The 21,532-nt window shown below is 50.1% G+C and overlaps 2 protein-coding genes across 3 annotated transcripts in view; both read right to left on the minus strand.

Annotated features, from left to right (window-relative positions):
• The window catches only part of Srpk1 (SRSF protein kinase 1), a 35,946-nt gene extending 31,758 nt beyond the window's left edge, over nt 1-4,188 (minus strand). The window contains exons 1-2 of the mRNA XM_052163060.1: nt 4,082-4,188; nt 3,659-3,719 (exon numbers count right to left, since the gene is read on the minus strand). Coding sequence (XP_052019020.1) covers nt 3,659-3,719; nt 4,082-4,094 — 74 coding nt within the window. The 5' untranslated portion in view covers nt 4,095-4,188. The remainder of the gene's footprint in view (nt 1-3,658; nt 3,720-4,081) is intronic.
• Nucleotides 4,189-20,027: 15,839 nt separating this feature from the next.
• Nucleotides 20,028-21,532, minus strand: part of Slc26a8 (solute carrier family 26 member 8) — a 56,444-nt gene continuing 54,939 nt past the window's right edge. Inside the window, exon 21 of one of the 2 annotated variants that reach the window (XM_052164163.1) lies at nt 20,028-20,981. In XM_052164163.1, coding sequence (XP_052020123.1) covers nt 20,400-20,981 — 582 coding nt within the window. In that variant the 3' untranslated portion in view covers nt 20,028-20,399. The remainder of the gene's footprint in view (nt 20,982-21,532) is intronic. The other variant, XM_052164164.1, reaches the window with a different exon arrangement.

Raw genomic sequence — 21,532 nt, forward strand, 5'->3', positions numbered from 1 at the left:
CTGAGTTCAAGGCTAGCCTGGTCTACAGAGTGAGTTCCAGGATAGCCAGGGCTATACAGAGAAACCCTGTCTCGAAAAACCAAACTGAACCAAACCGAACTGAACCGAACCAACCCAACCCAACCAAGACGACTGAGATGACTGCTCAATGCTGGACTCCACACCATTCATCTAAAGGCCATGAGCTGCTGGGGTCTAAACACTTAGGACAAACAGAAAGTTGTTAAGCCCTGCTGCACACACGGGAATCCAAATGCTCACAGCAAAGTGTATCACACTCCTTGGAAGTGACCCAGTGGGTAACCATGCACCCAGGGCCACACAGAGACAAGCTTCTTCCCCTCAGGTACTATCTTATTTGTCCCAACACAACAAGGACTTGCCATCTAGCCATGTGGCTACGGAGCATGTCCAACCCAGGTTCCAGTCCTATCTTCAAAGATTTCTAATCACCTAAAGCAAAACTGATCATCATACAATTAGTTAACATGAGAGTATTTAGAAAACGTCTATCTTCTATTAGGGTGTGGTGGTACACACATTCAGTCTCAGCACAGAAACAGGCCTGAGTCCCAGGACAGCCAGGCATATGGAGAACCTCTCTCTCCCTGACTACCCTTCCCCAAAACAAACAAAAACCAGAAAGGACAGAAGGATCTAAAACAATAGGGTGGAGAAGAAAATTTTCAAGTTAGGCAAGGTCACCTTGTCTTAACCTTGCAGCAGAGACTCAAAGGGACTGTGGTCCGGAGGCAGGGGCCCTGGCAGCCGGCTCTGTGACTGTACCCACTGCCCCAAGTGCCTAGGGTCTGGTTTTACAGGTAATCCACAGCATCGGGACAATCCATTCCCTTGGTGCCACACCACAGCTGTATTCTAGGGAAGCACCTGAGAAATCTCTATGTCTGTACAAGTGAATGCTATTTTCTTGTACTGCTCTGTCCTGACCACTTGTCACTATGGTTGAGTAAGTCCCAGTCAGCCTACAATCAGAACTCAAAAGCAGACCTGCCTTACTCAGAAGACCAAACTAAGGCGGGCCTACCTAACAACTTCTGGGGAACTTACACCTTTGCCTGCAAAATAGCAAAGTTGTCAGGAATGCAGTCAGGAACAGAGTCAAGTTACCTAGGTCAGATGGGGCTTCTGACACAAAACTCTAACCAAATTAATCACAGGTCAACTACTTGAAAAGAGGTTGGAGAAACAAGGGGGAGGTAAAATTATGTTCAGTAAAATAAGGGTAAAGACAGGACTAATTGAGAACACAGACAACTCTAGTTCCTGGTAGGACTGAGTAGAAGAATACCTTACACTAAGGATGCTGTCTGCTCTTCAACAAGTATACAGAGGCACAGGAGACTGCTCAGTGGGCCTGGTTCTTGCCACCAAGCCAGAGGACCCAAAAACAACTCCTGGAACCTACACGGGAAAGGACAGAGCTAACTTCTAAATGTTGGTCTCTGACATATACATTCACATGCATACATAGTTTACCTTCACCCTTAACCATATGACATATCAAATATCTGCTAAATATGTGACCAGCTACACAAATTCACCTGCCACACGACAGTCTGATTCACCCTAATATCTAAATAAAATGCCATGTTTTACACCAGACAGACTAAAATGAGTGACTGGCCATCTGGGCACGATGGCACAAGACTAATAATCCTGTCATTGTGGAGGCTGAGGCAGGAGGATCACCCCAAGTTCAAGAACAGCTTAGGCTATATGGTGAGACTCTTGTCTCAAGACAGTTCAGGTCTTCAATCCCAGCACTCCAGAGGCAGAGGCAGGCAGGTCTCTAGTCCACAGAGAGAGTTCCAGGACAGCCAGGGATAACAGGGTCAAAAACCAAAAATAAAATAAGAGGGAAAAAAAAACAAAAAGACAAAAAACACTTCTAGAGCCAGGTGTGGTGTCGCACGCCTGTAATCCTAGCACTTGGGAGGCAGAGGCAGGCGGATTTCTGAGTTCGAGGCCAGCCTGGTCTACAGAGTGAGTTCCAGGACAGCCAGGGCCACAAAAAGAAACCCTGTCTCAAACAAAACAAAACAAAACAACCCCCCCCCAAAAAACAAACAAAAAACAACCCTTCTAAGTGTGATTAATAAAACCATTTCCTCATCAGAAAATATAAAACACATTCACATGGCTTCCCTAAGGAGTGCTGAAATTCCAGCCGCTGCCAGGATGGCTCTGCCACTCCTATTAATCATCCACTGTGGGACTGAAAACTAGTTCTGGACAGTCCCTAACTGATAACCACCCCAAGAGCCCGAGCACTCTCAAACCGGCTCACACCTCAAGCAAGCACTTGCTTACAAAATAAAAACCAATTTCCTAAGACCCGCAATTGAAAATGGAGAAGAGGTGAAGTCACTTATCACTCCGGTCCTACTCGCAATCATTTCATATCCTCCCCAAACATCAGGGAGCCTCCAAAAACAACACACCCACCCCACCCCAATCTGGTACTGTTGGTCAGCAGGGTGTCCCAGGAAGGCCTCTGATGGGTGGTCTATCACTGCAGACCCAGCTTGATGGTACACAACACAAAATATCAAATAAATGGAAAACCACAGAAAATAATTCCTCCGAAACAGAGTGCTGGGCAGAGAACTTTGTGATGCGGACTCGGGAGGAACCTCTGCAACTAAATGTTAGTGCAAGATCCTTCTTAACACTAACCTCTAAGCTCACTAGCTATGAGCCTGCAGTGGTGGCACACGCCCTTTAAACCCAGGATTCTCAAGAGCCAAAGGCAAGAGGATCTCCGCGAGTTCAAAGGCTGCCTGGTCTAGTAGATAGGGTGTTGCAGTCAGCCAAGGCTGTCACAAAAAGGCTGTCACAAAGTCGGGGGAGGGGGTGGCGGCAGCTAAGCTCACTTGAAGAAGCCTCCACCCTGCGCATTTCTATCAGGCTGTGCCCTCTTTTGTGCACGCACCCCCCAACACCACTAAACCACTATTACACATCAAGTCGGGCCAGTGTAGCACTAGGTCCACCAAGCCAGAATCCCCTAACCAACAGCACCAGCAATTTGTCTCTCGACATTTCTGCTCCGAGGACCTGATAATACTGCCCGCCGGTAGTGCATAACGTAGTCAGCCTGCACACCGAGAGGACAGTGACGCCACAGCGCCTCGCAGACTTAGGAAGCAGACTAACCGGGCGCGAGGAAGACGCCCGGCCGCCCTCCTCTACCCAAGCGAGCGTGTGGTTGGCAGGGGCAAGGGTAAACAGGGAAAAATTCATTCAACAATTTCCTGATGGCGTAGCGTGCGGACAGACGTGGGAGGCAAGTTAGGTCGCTGCGGAGCAAGGAAGGAGAGCAGAGTTCACAGACGGGCAGGTAATGATTAGCAGCTCCGGCCGCCGGCCCACACTCGGACCTCCTCGGGAGCTGGGGAGTGAGTGGTGCCGGGCAGGCTCCGGGTCTTTCCAGCAGACCCGGAGCCTGGCGACCCAGCTCCCTTCCACATGGTTCACGGAGAGCGAATCACACAGCGGCCCAGAAGCCATGTGGCGGGGTGGGGTTGGGGGGGGAGCCGCCCGAAGCCCGTGCGCGTCCGAGGCGCGCAACCCGGTAGGAGGAGGAGGAGGTCTCCGAGGAGACGCAAAGGGCGGGATGTTGGGGTACAAGACTCACTTCTTTTGGGCTTTGTCCTTCTTGGCCTTGGTCCTTTTCTTTCGGGCCTGGAGCGCGAGCACTGCAGGAGAGAGGGATGGATGAAGGGCCAATATAAGAGGGAGGCGGGGAGCGGCGCGAGAACGCAGGGCGACGGGGCCTGAGGCTGCGGGCCGAGCGCGGGGCCGGATGCTCGGGGTGCACGGCGCCTGCCAGGCCCGGCGCGCCCGCAGAGGCTCGGGCCGGCCATGAGGCCTCGCCGCCCCGGCCTGGGGGCTGCGGAGCGAGGGGCGGGGACGGCGGGCGCCCGAGGACGCCGCAACCGAGGGGCGAGCGGCGAGGATGACGCCGCTTCAGGGGGCCGCGGTAGCAGCCAGGGAGGCGCCCGGCACCCACTCGGGTACCGCCATGGCTCCTCGTGGCGGAGGCCGCTCCGCCGCTCACCTTTCCGCTCCATGGCGAGACCGGTAACCGCCAGGCGCCTGCGCACTCGAGTGACGCCGACTCGGGCTCCCGCCGCGGCCCAAATCCCAGCTCTCCCTCCCGGCGCGCGCCGGCCCCGCCTCCGGGCCCGCCCAGCCACGCCCCCACGCGGCGTCGCGCGCCTGCGTGGTGGGCACGGAGCCTACCACCTGCTCCGGGGTGTGCAGGAGTGGAGCGCAAGGGAACGAGGACTCATGAAAGGGAAGCTGGTTTTAGCGTCCCCCTCACCATAAAGCTTGCGGGTTTGAGAAGTTCTCGCCTCCCGGGGAAAGGCAGCCCCCCCCCCCCCCGCAGTCAGTTGGGATTTGCCTCAGTTTCCCGGCATGCAAAACAGCTTAACCCAAACGTAATCCCATTTCCTTCCTGAGCTGTTGTAAAGGCTAATTAAGACACTAAAGGAAATGGGAAATTAAAATTGTATGTGGATGCACACAGAACAAAGGCCGGAGGGAAGAAACTTGTGCCTCTGTCATCTTTTAAAGATGAAACCCGGGCCAGCAGTCAATGCCTTTAATCCCAGCACTGCAGAAGCTGGGATTATGTCTATGAGTCCGAGGCCCTGTGGGTCTAAATAGCAAGTTCTAGGCCAGCCAGGGCTATATAATGAGACCTTGACTGAAAATAAATCAAGAACTGGGCCAGAAGATGGCTCAGCAGGTAAGGGTGCATACCTCTTAGCTTGAGGGCCTGAGTTCAAATCCGAATCAAGAGGACCAATTCCCACAGGTTGTCCTCTGACCTGCACACAGGACCCATACCACATGCAACAACCCTTCTCCCATAAGTAAATAAAACAATTTTTAAAAAAATAAAATAAAACCAAACACTTCAAAAGGAAATTTTCTCTACAAGTTTGAAAGTTTTAAGTTTGAAAGCTTTAGCCGGGCAGTGGTGGGCATGTCTTTAATCCCAGTACTTGGGAGGCAGAGGCAGGTGGATCTCTGCGTTCAAGGCCAGCCTGGTCTACAGAGTGAGTTATAGGACAGTCAGGGCTACACAGAGAGACCCTGTCTCAGAAGGAAGGGTGTGAGTGGGAATTGTTTTCTCCTTGAACCACTTACCTCCTCATTGTAGGGCTCACAGGGTGTTTCCATACTGTCAAGTGCATGATCTTATTAGATGCTGATGTCAGTTTCAGGCCAAGGTAGTTATTATCCCCATTACAGAAAGATGAGAACTTGGCGAGGGTTGTATGCTCAGAATCTTGGTGTCCCAACGCAGTGATTCAGGCATCAAAACCCCTATAGTAAAGTAGAGTCAGCAGGTATTTCTGAGATGGGTGGGACAGGCACATGAGGTTCTCTGGATCCAATATTTCTTCCAAAACATGGGCTGTGGATGCTGCTATGGAGATTAGGCACTGAAATTTGAATCGTGTGTACTTTATGTGTGTTTCAGAACATTCTCCTTTAGATCTTTTTTGAGAATGATTTTTTTCATGCCCAGGCCTCAGCTTGCAAACCTCTGTTGTGAAGCTAAGTCATGTATTTTTGTTAAAGATTTATTTATTATATGTAAGTACACACTGTACACTGCAGCTGTCTTCGGACACTCCAGAAAAGGGCATCAGATCTCATTACGGATGGTTGCAAGCCATTTGAACTCAGGACTTTTGGAAGAGCAGTCAATGCTCTTAACCACTGAGCCATCTCTCCAGCCCCCAGTCATGCATGTTTTAAAGATAGAACTGTGTTCTGAGAAACGTGGCACTAGGTGGTGTTGTCCATGAGCAAGCATCAGAGAGGATGCTTGCCCAGAGCATGGCTACAAAGTCACCAGGTAAACCAGATGTTAGTGTTGGAACCAGTAATCTGGAAGCTGAGGCAAGGGATTGCTATAAGTGTCAAGCTATATGAGCTATATATATATAGTGAGTTCCAGCCGATCTGGGCTACCAAGTGGGGCCGTGTTCCCTAGTGAGCAGGTGCCGGAGGGATGACTGAGTGGTTAAGGGCATGTACTGTTCCCACAGAGGCCTGGAGCTGGGTTCTCAGCACCCACTTCCTGGGGCTCACGGAAACCTGTAATTCCAGCTCCGGGGGATCTGGTAGACACCTGGCTTATGTAGGCAACTGCTCTCCCTTTCACAGCCCCAAAAGTGCATATATGGAAAAATGAATCTTTAGCAGGCCATAGTGGCAAATGCCTTCAATCCCACCCGTGCAAAGCTGAGGCAGGTGGATCTCTGTGAGTTCGAGGCCAGCCTGATCTAAATATTGAGTTTCAAGACAGCCAGTACTGTTACACAGAGAAACCCTGCCTAGGAAAACCAAAAGGAAAGGAAAACAAAAACCCCTTAAAAGAACAAGAAGCTGTTGGGCAGTGGTGGCACACACCTTTGATCCCAGCACCTGCAGAGGCAGGCAGATTTCTGAGTTTGTGGCCAGCCTGGTTTACAGAGTTGAGTTCCAGGACAGCCAGGGCTACACAGAGAATCCCTGTCTCGAAAAAACAAACAAACAAAACCAAACCAAACCAAAAAAAGCTATCTGTGAACTCTGTTGTCGACGGAAGCCTTCTCAAGTGGTGTGCATATGTCTATATTCCAGCTGGCTAGGGTAAGGGCTCAAAAACGGAGAAGTGGGACTCAGGCTGGGGAGTTGGCTCAGTGGGTAAAGTTCTTGCCTGGCATTTGGGTTCCCCAGAGCCCGTCTAACTGCTGGGTAGGTGAAGTGGCGTGCTAGAGACAAAGGGTCTTGAACAAGCTGGCTGGACAGAGGAGCTGGCAAGCTCCAGGTTCGGTGAGAGACCCTGCCTCAGTAATGTAGAGAATGACTAAGGAAGACACCCAGTGAAAAGCTCATGCCTGCCCTCCGCACGCTCAGGCACACGGACACACGCAGCACACACAGCTGTGCTTGCACACACGGGAACACAGATGCGTGTACACCTACCACACTCACAGTTACATGCGAATGCAAAAAGGAAGAGGGGGTGGGGGTGGAGGAAAGGAGGGTGAACATACACACACACACACACACACACTGGAGCACAGACCAAGCCTCAGGCAACCAGGCACAACCTCCTTACCAAAGCAGACAAATAAGCCCGGCAGGGAGGAGGCCACCACGTTTGCTGTGGCTGTTGGGAAATGTGTAGGATTTTCATAGGCGGGGAAGGAGATGTCGAACATTCCTGAAGGAGAAATCGATTGAGCAAAAGGGCCCAGGCTGGAAAAGCTGTGGGTGGAGACTGGGGCCAAGAGTGATTGCAGGCAGGGGCGGAAAGGTGGGTTTGCTAAATTGGAGATTCAGGTCACAGCGCCTGCTGCGAAGAACCTGAATGATGGCATTTCTGGGTTTATTGTGAAAGTGGCCGGCACTTGTTAGCCAAAGAAAGCTGCTTTTAAACCTGGGACGCAATGGGTTATGGTCAGAAAACACCTGATGGCCTAGAGTCTGAGACTTTGCTAGCCCGGGGAACCCAGCCCCCAGGGGAGCCGATGACATTCTGAGTGTGTCTGTATTGTTGACATGGGTCCAGCGATAGCAAGGTTCCTGATGTCTCAGACCCATGGAAACAGCAAACCCTTCTCCAGATCACACACACACACACACACACACTCCAAGTGTTTACTATTGCTACATCAACAAGGAAGCAGTCAACTCACTACTGTGACTCAGCCTTCCTCTTGGTGTACAAGTGTTTACTAAGAACCGAGCAGTGTCTGTAAACAGAAAGCCACAAGGTAGTATCACCTTGAACCACAGCTTCCTCGGGCCCCAGTGTTTATACCCTGAGACTGCTCCCTTACAGGGATCTCCCCTGAGACTAGCTAACTAACCCTATGCTATACAAAATAAGCACTCTAAAGCTGGGCAGTGATGACGCACGCCTTTAGTCCCAGCATTTGGGAGGTAGAGGCAGGTGGATTTCTGAGTTCAAGGCCAGCCTGGTCTACAGGGTGAGTTCCAGGATAGCCAGAGCTACTCAAAAAGCCTCTGAGTTTCCGGTTGCACGGTAGGTATCTTCCATCCTAGTGAACACAGCCTGCCGGATCCCAGTTTTTCTTTGTGTGGGTGCCTGTTATTTCTTTATTATTAAATCACCCCAGTAAGGTTTTCAGGATTAAGCCAATCCCTAGAATGGGTCTATAGGATGATGACCACGGGGCTGGAGAGATGGCTCAGAGTTTTAGGGTCCTTGTTGCTCTTGCAGAGAATCAGAGATTGGTACCCAGCATCCTGCAGGGCAGCTCACACCACCCGCTCTAGGAGCTGACCCCTGGCCTCTTCACACACATACACACTTCAGTGTTTACTGCGGATGCATCAGCATGGAAAGCCCTTGCAGCGTGCGGTGACTCGGTCACCTCTCATTGACCATTGATTTTTGCTGACCACCTGTTCAGCAAGAACAACTCAGTTCAGAATCTCTGAATCCCTTCCAGTGCCCATGGAAAAGTCGCTGGACTGATTTCTCAGAATTAGTCATCTGCGCACACACACACTGCTGTGTGGTTTTCCCTATGCCCTCATGTCTGTGTCTCCAGACTTTTTCTGAGATTTTTATGAATGTTCATGTAAGTTTCCACCTTCATCTCCTATCCTAAATAAAGCTGGTTCCATTTCTGCTTTTTTTTTCTTTTCAAGACAGGGTTTCTCTGTGTAGTCCTGGATATCCTAGAATTCACTCTGTCCTAGACCAGGCTGGCCTTGAACTCAGAGATCCACCAGCCTCTGCCTCCCAAGTGCTGGGATTAAAGGCGTGCGCCACCACCGCCCAGCTTCTGCGCCTTGATGTATGTACGGAAACCATCATGCCTTCCTGTTCTCTTCACCACCAGTGCAGAAAGGCTGCCTTTTCTGGACTTGACCTTTCTGGAAATTATTCAATAATAGTAGCCATTGGAGCTGAGGCTGTGTCTCCTCGGATAAAATGCCTAGCAAGCTGACCTGAGTTACGTAGAATTGAAGAACTGAGACAGTGCCTGTAAGGCCAGCCCGAGGAGGGAGGGACAAGAACACCAGAGATTCAAGGGTATCTTTGGCCACATAGCCATTCAAGGCTAGCCTGTGCTACCTGAAACCTTGTCTCAAAGAGTGGTGTGTTTCTCTCTCTCTCTCTCTCTCTCTCTCTCTCTCTCTCCTCTCTCTCTCTCTCTCTCTCTTTCTTCCTTCCTCTCTCTCTCATTTCTTTCTTCCTTCTTTTCCCTCTTTCTTTCTTTCTCTCTCTCTCTTTCTTTTCTTTTCTTTCTTTCTTTCTTTCTTTCTTTCTTTTCTTTCTTTCTTTCTTTCTTTCTTTCTTTCTTTGTATCCATTGCCTCTTAGGTACACATGTTTCCTCCCCCTTTCTCTGTAAGTCTTTTTAAAAGCGGAATTATTCAGACACCAAAAGCCATCATATTTTTGGCTGCTCATGGGCGGTGTCAGAATTTAATTTCTGAAAAACATCCCATTTCTCTTGAAGTAACATACTTGCAAAGGCTGTTCTTGTAATCTCCCACCCCCCCAACACTGCTGAGGCAGTTTCTAAATCTGATCACTTAGACCTGACGGCACTTGTGTCCTCAAATCTACATTCTCTGCCCTTTTCCTTGCTCCTGGTCTTTTGAGCTAGGGCCCTGACAGGGCTCTGAAGCCCAGGCTGTCCTGAGACTCCCTGCAATCCTTCAGCCTCTGTGTCCTGAGTAACAGGGTTCTAAGTGTGTGCCGCCACCCCCAGCTACAGTCTCTATCGCTTTTTGCTTTGCCTTGGGTTTTTTTTCTTGTTGTTTTGGTTTTGGTTTTTCGAGACAGGGTTTCTCTGTATAGCCCTGGCTGTCCTGGAACTCACTCTGTAGACCAGGCTAGCCTCAAACTCAGAAGTCCACCTGCCTCTGCCTCCCAAGTGCTGGGACTAAAGGCGTGCGTCACCACTGCCTGGCTTGCCTTGGGTTCTTACTAACTAGCTTTGGTTGGCCTTGAACTCACAGAGATCTGTCTCTACTGATACAGGGCTGAGATTAAAGGCAAGAGCCATCACGCCTGGCTTGCATTCTTTTATCTTGAAAGTGACAAAATATTACACTAAATACAAACTAAATCCAACGTGGCAAGTCTGCTGTGGTACCCCTCCATCCTACCAGATAACATAAGCAACAAAGAAACCAAAGCTATGTCAAGAGGCTCTCTGCTGACAGGAAAGTCTCAGTGCATAGATGGAGATCCCTAAAGGAAACTTTCCTTGCCTTTGTGATAGTTTTGTGAACATAACAGATGATAAATAAATTAATGGAGGGATGGAGGTGTGGCTAGGGTTAAGGAAAGCCAACATGAGATTCTGAGGGGGCCAGGGCCCAGCATCAACTTGAGTTTTCGCCATCCCAGGAACCTGAGGGACAAGGGAAAGAGCCACCTCTAAAACCCAGAGGAAGCCTTTGTTAGTTTGCTGGAGTCACTAGAGTAAGCCGAGGCTATGGTGTCAACAGCAGAAAATTCCGGAAGCTACAAACTTGGGATGCTCCTTCTGAAGCAGGTGCTGACAGGCTTGGGTCCTCTTGACAGAGCTGGGAAGGAGTCTCCCAGCTCCTTTTCTTCCCTTGGAGGTGACCATTTCCTCCCGTGTCTCAATCTAGAATGAAGATGTAATGGTAAGAAAGGACTCCTGATAATTAATAAAAAGATATTCTAAAGACACCCTCTTGTGGCTATGTAGCCCAGTAACTTCCCAGTGTACACAGAACGCTGGGTTTGATCCCCATAAACCTGGTGTGGTGGTACATGCCTGTGATTCCAGCACGTGGTGGTAGAGGCAGGAGGCTGGTAAATTCAAGGCCACCCCCAGCTACACAGCACAGGTCAGCCTGGGCTCCGTGAAATCCTCCCGGGAGTGGGTGTGGGCGTGTGCAGAGAGAGGCGGAGAGAGGTAGAGTCTTATGCCCCTCCCTTTGCCCATCTGATTACTGAAACAATAGTCCCCAAGGAACTGGAATTTCTCCAGGAATCTTAAACTGGGAGAAGGAACCGCCTAGAGCCTGGTAACAGCTAGGAGGGAATTTCTCCTCCAGGAAAACATTTTCACAGGGTCTTGACTACCTTGCAGGGGAGATGGAAGCCTGGACTGCGCTGGGTCAGTGATGGGCGGGGCCGCGCTCTGACCTGGTCACACTCTGACCTGGACTGCTTAGCTATGCAGCTATGTGTACCTCATGACCTCCATTAAACCTAAACCTCGCAGCAGAGCCCCAAAGATGGACTTGAGGGTCACTGGGCCTCCTTGTTTCAGTGTGGCCACACTAAATGAACCTCCCTTCTCTTGTTTTTCACTTCACTAATCTGTTTGATTGGCTGTTGAGGATGGGTGGCTGAGACCGGCTTGTTGGAGCTGCCAGTGCCCAGGCTCTGCTTAACAACGCAACTCCAAGAACGACAACAGCTGTGCCCTTTGATAAGCACAGCAGGGGAATGAACACCCGGTGTCTTTCTCCTCTCCTGCTCTCCGGAAGTGCCCCCTCCTGCTGAAACCCAGCTGAAGTTGGGGGCTGGGGGGGCGTGTACCCTATTAGCAGGGTGGAGAACAGTGTAGGCAAGTGGAGACTAGCCAGTCAAGCCTGTCCAGGAGGTGGCTACACCCAAGCAGCTCAGGGAATGAGCTTTGGTGAAGGGTTGGAGGTATGGAAGACGGGAAGATGGAGGAATGAATAAAGGTCTTGGGCGGGTGGGGTAGGAGTGGAGGAAGAGGGAGAAAGAGTACTGAGGCTGCAGGCTGTGGTGCCTCACAGCACCTCTGGGAGGCAGCAGAGGGTGTTTGTTGCCCAGTAAGTAACCTGAGCTGACCACACCCTGCTCTTAGGGTTTTCTTGTTTGTTTTGGTTGGAAATGATGCCTGCTAGGGAAGGGCCAAGAGAAGAGTTCCCTGCTCCAACCACCTCACTCCTGCTCTGGGGGCAGATGGAGAGCGACCACACACACACACACACACACACACACACACACACACACACATTTGGCAAAGAGTCACGAGAAGGCAGACGGAATACAGCTCTGAGGACCTGTTTTCTCAGTTCTGTGAGATCCTAGACTGTTGTCCTCTTTGGGCGCCATGAGCATGGTGTGAACAGTGGGTTGACTCAGAGTAACGACTGTGTCACCTTCAAAGTGGGCGGCAGACCCCAGGAGGTGGACTCTCCCCTGTACTTGGTTCAACCATCTAGAGCAGGGTTTCAACTAGGCCTGTGCTGCAGGCTTGTAATTCCAGCTCACTGAGAGGCTGAGGAAGGAGGGCTGCCAGCCTGAGGCGCTTTGAGAGACCCTTTCTCAAAATAAAAAGTGGGGCTGCAAAGGGCTGGCAATGAGGCAGCCTCTGGCCTGACGTGTGAGATCCAAGGTTTCATCTCCAATTACAGAAGAAATGGGACTTTGCTAGTGAGAGGAGTTATTGGTAATCTATATGTTGGGTGATAGAAAGGGGTATTACTAGGCTGACAAGATGGCTCAGAGGGTAAAGGTGCTTGCTGGCAAGCCTGACGGCCCAGGAACCCATATGGTGGAAGGAGAGAACCGGCTCCCACGAGTTGTTCTCGGAGCCCCACACACTGTGGCCTGTGCCCCGTCTTTTTTTAACAAAAAGGGCCACTAGTGAACTGTGCAGGACTGACTGACAACTACTTTGCTGTCAATGCTTTCAGATCAGGAAATTTGCTCATTACGCTTTGCTTGGATTAACTGACCAGAGAATGAGCTGGACCAGTGATGAGGGCTGCCCTTTATCTGACCATGCTTGGGATGACCCTGAAGCTTGTGTTCAGTGCTGAGGGTCAGCCAAGGTCTTTACACATGCTATGCTATGAGAAGCACGCCCACATTCCAATCACTTCAGTGTTGTCACTTTTCAAGACAGGGTTTCTCTGTGTAGTCCTGGCTGTCCTGGAACTCACTCTTGCTTTGTTGACCAGGCTAGCCTCAAGCTCACAGAAATCTGCCTGCCTCTGCTTCCCAAGCACTGAGATCATAGATGTGCACTGTCTGGTAATCTCACCAGTCTTAAAAATGCCAGTTTAAGGGGGCTGGAGAGATGGCTGAGTGGGTAAGAGCACTGGCTGCAAGGCCGGGCGGTGGTGGTGCACGCCTGTAATCCCAGCACTCTGGGAGGCAGAGGCAGGTGGATTTCTGAGTTCGAGGCTAGCCTGGTCTACAGAGTGAGTTCCAGGACAGCCAGGGCAAAAATCAAAAACCAAAAATCAAAAAAAAACCAAAATCAAAAAAAAAAAAAAAAAAAAAAAGAGCACTGCTCTTCCAGAGGTCAGGAGTTCAATTTTCAGCAACCACACAGTGGTTCACAACCATCTGTAATAGGATCTTCCTTCTGAAGCTGTCTGCTGTCAGGCAGGCATACATGGAAATAGAGTACACTCATGTACATAAGTGAAAAAAATCTTAAAAATGCTAGTTTATGAGAAGAAAGAGGAGGAATAAAAGGAGAAATCTAGGGGAGTGAAAATGTTTATAGCACATTCCTTCTGTGTTACAGAAGAGACATGCTAGAGCCAGGCAGTGATGGCGCATGCCTTTAATCCCAGCACTTGGGAGGCAGAGGCAGGTGGATTTCTGAGTTCGGAGGCCAGCCTGGTCTACAGAGTGAGTTCCAGGACAACCAGGGCTACACAGAGAAACCCTGTCTTGAAAAAAACCAAAAAATAAGGGGGGGGGGGACATGCTAGACCCTAGCTTAAGTTCTGGAAATACTGAAGCATCTACATTGTACATCCTCCCCTAAAATGCATATTTCTGAGGGAGCTGGAGAGATGGCTCAGTGGTTAAGAGCACTGGCCACTCTTCCAGAGGAAGATTCCAAGTACCCATGTGGCAGCTCGAAGTTCTCTGTAACTCTAGCTTCAGGAGGTCCAACACACTCACGTGGACATGGATTAATGCAGACAAAACATCATAAAGAATTAATTTATTAAATACAGGTTTTCCCCAAGTGTGCACCTGTAGATTCAACACTTTTTTTGGGGGGGTTTTTTTTGGTTTTTTTTTTTTTTTTTTCTTTCGAGACAGGGTTTCTCTGTATAACCCTGGCTGTCCTGGAATTCACTCTGTAGACCAGGCTGGCCTCGAACTCAGAAATCCACCTGCCTTTGCCTCCCAAGTGCTGGGATTACAGGTGTGCGCCACCACGCCCGGCTGATTCAACACTTTTGAGGCAGAGTCAGACAGCGGGTCTTGGTGAGGTCCAGGTCAGCCAGGGCAACAGTGAGACATACTGCCACCCCCCTTTAAGTAAAGAAATGGATAAATGATATATTAAAATGCAAGCTTTTCTTGCCTCAATTCTAAGAATGAATGCTCACTTTTAGATGGGTTATAAACATCAAGAAATGAGATTGGCAGACAGACACAGGTCTGTGTTAATGCCAAGTGTGTTCAGGGGGCCATGTTGACTTGAACGATTAAACTGAAGAGCTAGTCTCTCCCGATTTCTGAGAAGCAGGGGAAACACTCAAGCTACCCCTCTATGCTGAAGATAAACCCGATTGGGCTTTTCTTTTTTTAAAGATTTATTTATTTTTATATTTAAGTACACTGTAACTGTCTTCAGACATGCCAGAAGAGGGTGTCAGATCTCATTACGGATGGCTGTGAGCCACCATGTGGTTGCTGGGATTTGAACTCAGGACCTTTGGAAGGGCAGTCAGTGCTCTAAATTGCTGAGTCATCTCTCCAGCCCTTCCACCCCCATTGGTCTTTATTTCCTTCAGTAGTTACAGGAGACATGGCCAAGTCAACTTAGGACATTCACAGAGATGTCCCACATGGCTTGCATATTTGGGCTCTGATTTCTCCCTGCTATACAATGTTGGATTTATTTTTCTTTCTTATTTTCAAATCATTTCTGCCACGTGTCAAATGTTTAAACTCCAGGCACTGGACTAAGGACTGTGAGCAGCCGACGAGAAGAAAATGGTGGCAGGCCAGGCAGGGATGGTGCATCCATCCCCTTAGCCCCAGCACTCTGGGAGGCAGAGGCAGGGGTATGTCTGAGTTAGAGGCCAGCCTGGTCTACAGAGTGAGTTCCAGGACAGCCAGGACCACACAGAGAAACCCTGTCTCGAAAAACCAATAAAATAAAATAAAATAAAATAAAATAAAAGCACTGACTGCTCTTCTAGAGGTCCTGAGTTCAATTCCCAGCAACCACATGGTGGCTCACAACCATCTTATAATGTGATCCGATGCCCTCTTCTGTGTGTCTGAAAACAGCTACAGTGTATTCACATACATTAAATAAATAAATAAATCTTGAAAGAGGAGGAGGAGGAAGAAGAGGGGGAGGAGGAAGAGGGGGAGGAGGAAGAAGAGGAGGAAGAAGGAGAAGAAGAAAGCTGGAAGAGATGCTTCCCTCCTCCTGTAGGGAGGAGAGACAGGTGTCCTCCTGGGGCCCACAGGCCAGCCGGCCTCACCTACTTACTGAGCTCCAGGCCCGTGAGAACCTCTCTCCACCAAACAGGGTTGGAACACCTGTGGCCAGAGGTATTGAAGGCATCTTGTCCCAAAGGGAGAAGTCTCACAGAGTGAGGCTCTAAAAGCTGGTGTACCAACTGGGTAGGAATTCTTAGTGACACTTGTGCACTGTCCTGTCTGAGACACTTCCTCTGGATAAGGGACAGTTGCCCCCTCTCACAGACAGGCCGTAGGCAAGGAGCATACGGTGTCTGTACAGAGTCTATGCCGTCCCATGCAAACAGGATGTGTCTTTAGTCCCAACCCTTCCCCTCCCCCTTTTGGTGACACAACCCTTCCTTCTTACCTGCCCAGAACTTTGGACTCACCTTGAAGCCCTGCTGCAGCATACAGGAAACAGTGGATCCGATGGAAGACTTAGGAGGCCAGTGGAGACCGAGGGGACTGTTTGCTCCTTAGAAGGAAGCTGGGGAATGCTCACCCCAAGTCACTGCAGTTTTTATACACCTTGTGTTCAGTTTTAGAAAAGCGTTTACTCCAGAGCTTGGCATGTGGTAAAGGGTCATTGTTTTGGCCAGCATGTCAGCCTTGGGGGAAACTAGTGCACCAGTCAAGCGGGGGTGGGAGTGGCCATCACAGAGAGTCTGCTGTCTCTGTGAGTGGAAACCAGTAGATACACCTCAGTGTACGTGGCCTTTAAGGACTGTCACTGGTGTTTGTGGTTCCCAAACCGCATTTCCTGTAAGTTCTTTATTGAGGAGGCTTCTCCAGCAGGGGCACCCGGAGTCCTACCTCCCTGGTGGTCACTCCCCTTCTCTTGGACACTTGTCAAATGCACTTGTCAAGGCATCCAGCAGCCTAGTTCTTGTGTGCTGTGCTGTCCCTCCTCCACATTGTGACCTCCTCCAGAGAAAAGATTCACTCTGGGAAACCCCAGAAAAGTGTAAGGCCCTGCACACGCCCAGCGCCAACACGTACCTTGGGTGAAGACATCTGATGTCACAGCCAGGCCAGGAGGCAGGGATGCAGGCTGGGGAGTCCTAAGAAGCTGAAGAGTTAAGAGGATGCCACGGTTTCCGCTGACCCCCTGGCATCTTACATGTGCTAAGGGAGGAAAGGATTGTGGGAAAAACCTGCAGACCTGGCAGCTGCAGAGAGGGCTTGGAGTAGGTGCAGCAGGGCCAGAAGGCATCTCAGGTGGCTTTTCTTAACCTCTATGAGAGAAATGTATATAGGGTGAGCACTCGATGTTTTTAATTGTGTGTGTGTGTGTGTGTGTGTGTGTGTGTCTTGTTCTATCTCCCTTCTTTGCTTTGTTGAGACAGGGTCAGGTAGGTTAAAACTAGGCTAGTCAGACCCAGGAATCATCCCATCTTCTCTTCCCAGCATTGGGATCAAATGTGAGTCACCTTTTGTTTTGTTTTTTTTTAACACAGGTTCTGGGAGTCAAACTCGGTTCCTTGTGCGTGTGACTGAGTCATGTCCTTAGCTCATTTGTTACAATACATAAAGATAACTGTGTGCAGGTATCTGTGTGCATGTGAGTAGGTGCATCTGTATGCACTGGTGTGTATGAAGGCAGGAAGACAACTTGGCTGTCATTCTGCAAGTACCATGCACCCTCACTCCCACTGGCCTGGAGTTCACTGAGTAGGCTGGGCTGGCCAGCCAGGAAGCCCCAGGATAGCAGCCTCCTTGAGGCTGGGATGGCTTCCTGGGTGCCACCCTCCCAGGACGCACTTCACTGCCTGAGCTGTCTCCCCAGTTCATTCATCACCATTTCTAATGGTCACCTGTTCTCTCTATCCTGTATCTTCAATTCCAGGGATAGTACTTAGCACACAGTAGGGGGTCAAGATGTTGAGAGAACATGAAAAAAAGGATGAATCTGGTGACTCAGGTTCACAAGATTCTGTGGTTTGGATGTTCTTTGAGGGAGAGGGAAACATGGGCTCATGTGTTGGAAGCTTGTTTCCTGTGGTGGTTTGAATATATTTGGCCCATGGGAAGTGGCACTATCAGGTGTGTGTATGGCCTTGTTGGAGGCAGTGTGTCGCTGTGGGGGTGGGATTTTAGGCTTCTACGCTCAAGCTCTGCCCAGTGTGGAAGAGAGAGTCTTCTTTCAGCTACCTTCGAATCAAGATGTAGAACTCTCGGCTCCTTGAGCACCTCGCCTGCCTGGATGCTGCCATGCTTCCCACCTTGATGGTAATGGACTGAACCTCTGGACTGTAAGCCAGCTCTGATGAAATGTTGTCCTGTGTAAGAGTGGCCTTGGTCATGGTGTCTGTTCATAGCAATAAATCCCAAACTAAGACAGTCCAGTCCCCAAGGTAAAGATGGAGTGAACCCTTTAAATCAGTGGTTCTCAACCTTCCTAACCCTGCAACCCTTTAATACAGTACTTCATGTTGTGGTGATCCCAGCCATAAAATTATTCTGTGGCTTCATAACTTCATAACTGTAATTTTGTGAGTTATGAATCATAAAGTAAATATCCAGTATGAAGGGTATCTAATATGTGACCCTGTCAAAGGATCATTCAATGCTCCTCCCTCCTACCCCCCCCCCAAAAAAAATAAAGGGTTGCAACCCATAGGTTGAAAAACCTTCACTTTAGGAATTAGGATGGTTTTCAAGGGACCTGAACTTCCTCAAGAGTGAGTTGTTGTAAGAGCCAATTGTCCCACCACTGTCCTCTAGCTTCCTTCTAGAGATGTGCCTCTAATGTGGATAAACCCTCCTCAGACAGCAGGGCAGTGAAGCTACCCAATCTTAGGACTCTGACCAGAATCACTAGCTAAGTAAAGGTCTCTAGAAAACCTGCTTCAGATATTTCATTATAGCAACCTAAAACCTATATATATCCCATCTCCTCAGAATAATTATTTTTAGGCAGGCTTACTGTATTAGGTAGGGTTCTTTAGAAGGGAACAGATAAAGCACATGCATGCACACACATGCATACACACACACAGGCACACATGCGCACACACATGCACACATGTGCACACATATACACACACATACAGGTACACACGCACATACACACTCACACGGGATTTATTGGATTGGCATACTTGGCAGGGCAGGTGGGCCAACAGTGGCTGTGTATCTGCTGCTGCTGTCTGGTCCCAGAGGACTGGTGCCTTTCGATGGACAGAATCTGGGGCGGAAGGCCTGTGGAATTCCTAGAGTTAGAAGCCAAGGACACTGGGTCTGGAAGCAGCAGAGGCTGGTGGCTCTGCACACGGGCTCACTCAGGAGCTGGAAAGCAGAGAGAAGCACCTCTTGGCATCTGGGCTGTCCGCTGGAGGCTTCTGTGCACTCTGGGGGTAGGGCTCCCCCTCAGTTAGTTCTCTCTGGAGAGGCCCCAGAGGCACATTTCCTAGATTCTCTCAAGTTGACAATCAACATTGTGTAACCAGGGTGGCCTACAACCAGACAAGTGGTCTGGGCTGTTTTCCAACAGACCCCCTCCTGTTTCACCTCCTAAGAGATCACCAGAATGTGCCTCTTTCTGTATGTTCAGGGTCACATTGGACATGACCTTCTAGTCACAGGATGACCTTCTGAATCTACACAGCTCAAGGAGCAATGCATAGAACAGAGCCCACTGAGCACGTGTGTAACAAGAGAACACATATGCTGTGTCTGTGATCAGGGGTGTGTGTGTGTGTGTGTGTGTGTGTGTGTGAGACTGTGTGTATGCAAGTGCACATGACTACACTCATGGAGGTCAGAGGAAGGCCCCGGGCGTCTCACCTCCCTTAGTCTAGAAATTGACATGTTTTGGCTAGGCTGGTGGCCGGTCTAAGGAGTACCACCAATCTTCCCGTCTGTCGCCTCCACCACCATGCCGGAGTTGTGTGTATGAGGTGGCATGCCCAGCTCCTCTCAGGGGTGCTGGGGTGACTGCAGCTCTCTTTCTCTGAGCACCTCTACGGCCCAAGGCGTCTTTCATCCAACAGACAATAAGAGAAACTGGGAACCCAACCATGAGGAGTCTATATCATGCTTGTCTGAATGTATCGCAGTTCTATGAAGTGCTGTTGGAGAGCACATCAGATTCTCTGGGATTGGAGTTACATGCACTTGGGAGCCACCCAATGTGGGTGCTGGAAACTGAACCCAGGGCCTCTGCAAGAGCAGTCAGTGGTCTAAACTGCTGAGCCATCTCACCACCCACCACATACTTTAAGTCTGGCCTAGCAGAAATTCTGGCTTTAGGCTGACTTGGAATGCCTGTAAGAAAGAGCAGCTGTAGAGACTAGAGAGTCCAGTGACGTCACCATTCCTTCCTGTTGGTGCCACCAGCAGAACCATGACACCAGCAGAAGGGAAGTGTGACAGTAAAAGCTCTCTGCTCAGCAGGTGCCAGTGTCCCGGGCCTGCAGCCCTGCTGCATCTGGGTGGTGACAGCTCCTCCAGGTCAGCTTCAATCACCTGGGTTTCCTTTGGCTGGCTCCTTCCCGGAGCCCCTCCCGTCTGACATTTCCACAGGGTGCGGGATACAGAGAAAAGCAGTGAGATCTCAGGGTTAAGTAGAGTCCTGTATTTTATTCAAGCTTCATTTCTTTGGAGAAAGGAAAACAGAGACGAAGGAGGAGCTTAGAGAGAAGCTGGCACAGCCCCAGAGCACATGCAGGGAGGCCTCCCTGGAATCTGTTGAAGATGCAATCTACAACGCCTGAAGACAGAACCCAGAGACAGCTGTCCAGCTTGAGTCCCACAGCCCCAGAGTACGATGGGCCTGTGACCCCAGAATCCACGAAGAAGGCAGTCAGCAGGTGGAGGGGGCACAGAGTAGGACTGTAGCTTGTACCCAGTCTAGATCTCATGCTGAGCTGGGCAGGAAGGATTTGCCAAGATACTCTGCCTGCTTTTGGAGTCACCTACCAAGGGTCCTTATTGTTTTGGGGAGAGTTTGGATAAGTATGTGGCTGTCTCTTTTCTGCCGGGCGTGTCTGAGGCGGAACTCCAGACTGGGAGCTGGAAGAACCGAAGCGATAGGCGGTGAGGTAGTTCCGCCAGGGGCTCTGAGCCCTGGCCCTGGTCTTTGGCTGTGGCTTCTTCTCTGGCTCCGGCTCTGGCTCCAGCTCTGGCTCTTCCTCTGTCTCAGCCTCTGTCTGGGCGTCTGTCTCAAGCTCTGACTCCAGCTCTTGCTCAGGTTTGGCTTGGATCTCAGAATCCACCTCAGATCCAGGGTCTAGCTCTGACTCCCGGTCCTCGAAGTCCAAGTCCAGGTCCAGATTGAGATCCATCCCGCTGGTCTGTTCAGAAGCCAGCATGGAGTCCAGGTCAAACTCCAAGTCATCCTTAACAGCCTTGTGGGTCTTGGTGAAGCCTGGACTTAGGTCAAACTCCAAGTCATCCTTAACAGCCTTGTGGGTCTTGGCGTAGTGTGGACTTGCATGTTGGGAACCTTCTAAGATGGCATTCCCCGTTTTAAGTCTCAGATTGCTCAGATTGTCATTCTGTAACACACACACACATTTGGGAGGGTTAAAACCTAAAATCTTCACATCTAAGCAGTCAAGACATTTAAGAATACAGCAGGGTTCAAGGCCTGACAACCATGGGTCACCATTGCCTGGTCTGCTGCAAATCTGCTCCGGGCCTCACTCATTTGCCCTTCTTTGGGTTTAGTCAAACCCTAACTTCTGCTCTCTCTGGCTTTTACAAGACATCTTGTCTTTTTATCCCAGTGGCCACCTCCCCCGCCACACACACACACAGTCCTGACATCTAGGGGCCTGTAAGGCTGAGTGTGGCCTTACTAGAAGGCCTCTGCCTTCACTAGCATCTCTCCAGCCGTGGCGCCCTCCCTTGACTCTAGCCTTACTGAGACCAGGAACTGCCTGACTACACTCATCTCTCTGAGCTGTTCTTTTGGCCTCCCTCATTCATCTCCATCTTGTCCAACACGTGTTCTTCATTCTAGATGCAGATCCAAGATGGCCAGACAGGCTCCAGCTTCCTCTGTGAACTGACCACCCCTCCTGGACACACCTAGCCCTGGCTAGAC

Source organism: Apodemus sylvaticus, chromosome 19 (assembly GCF_947179515.1).
Source record: "Apodemus sylvaticus chromosome 19, mApoSyl1.1, whole genome shotgun sequence".
In the NCBI taxonomy this organism is placed as follows: Eukaryota; Metazoa; Chordata; class Mammalia; order Rodentia; family Muridae; genus Apodemus; species Apodemus sylvaticus.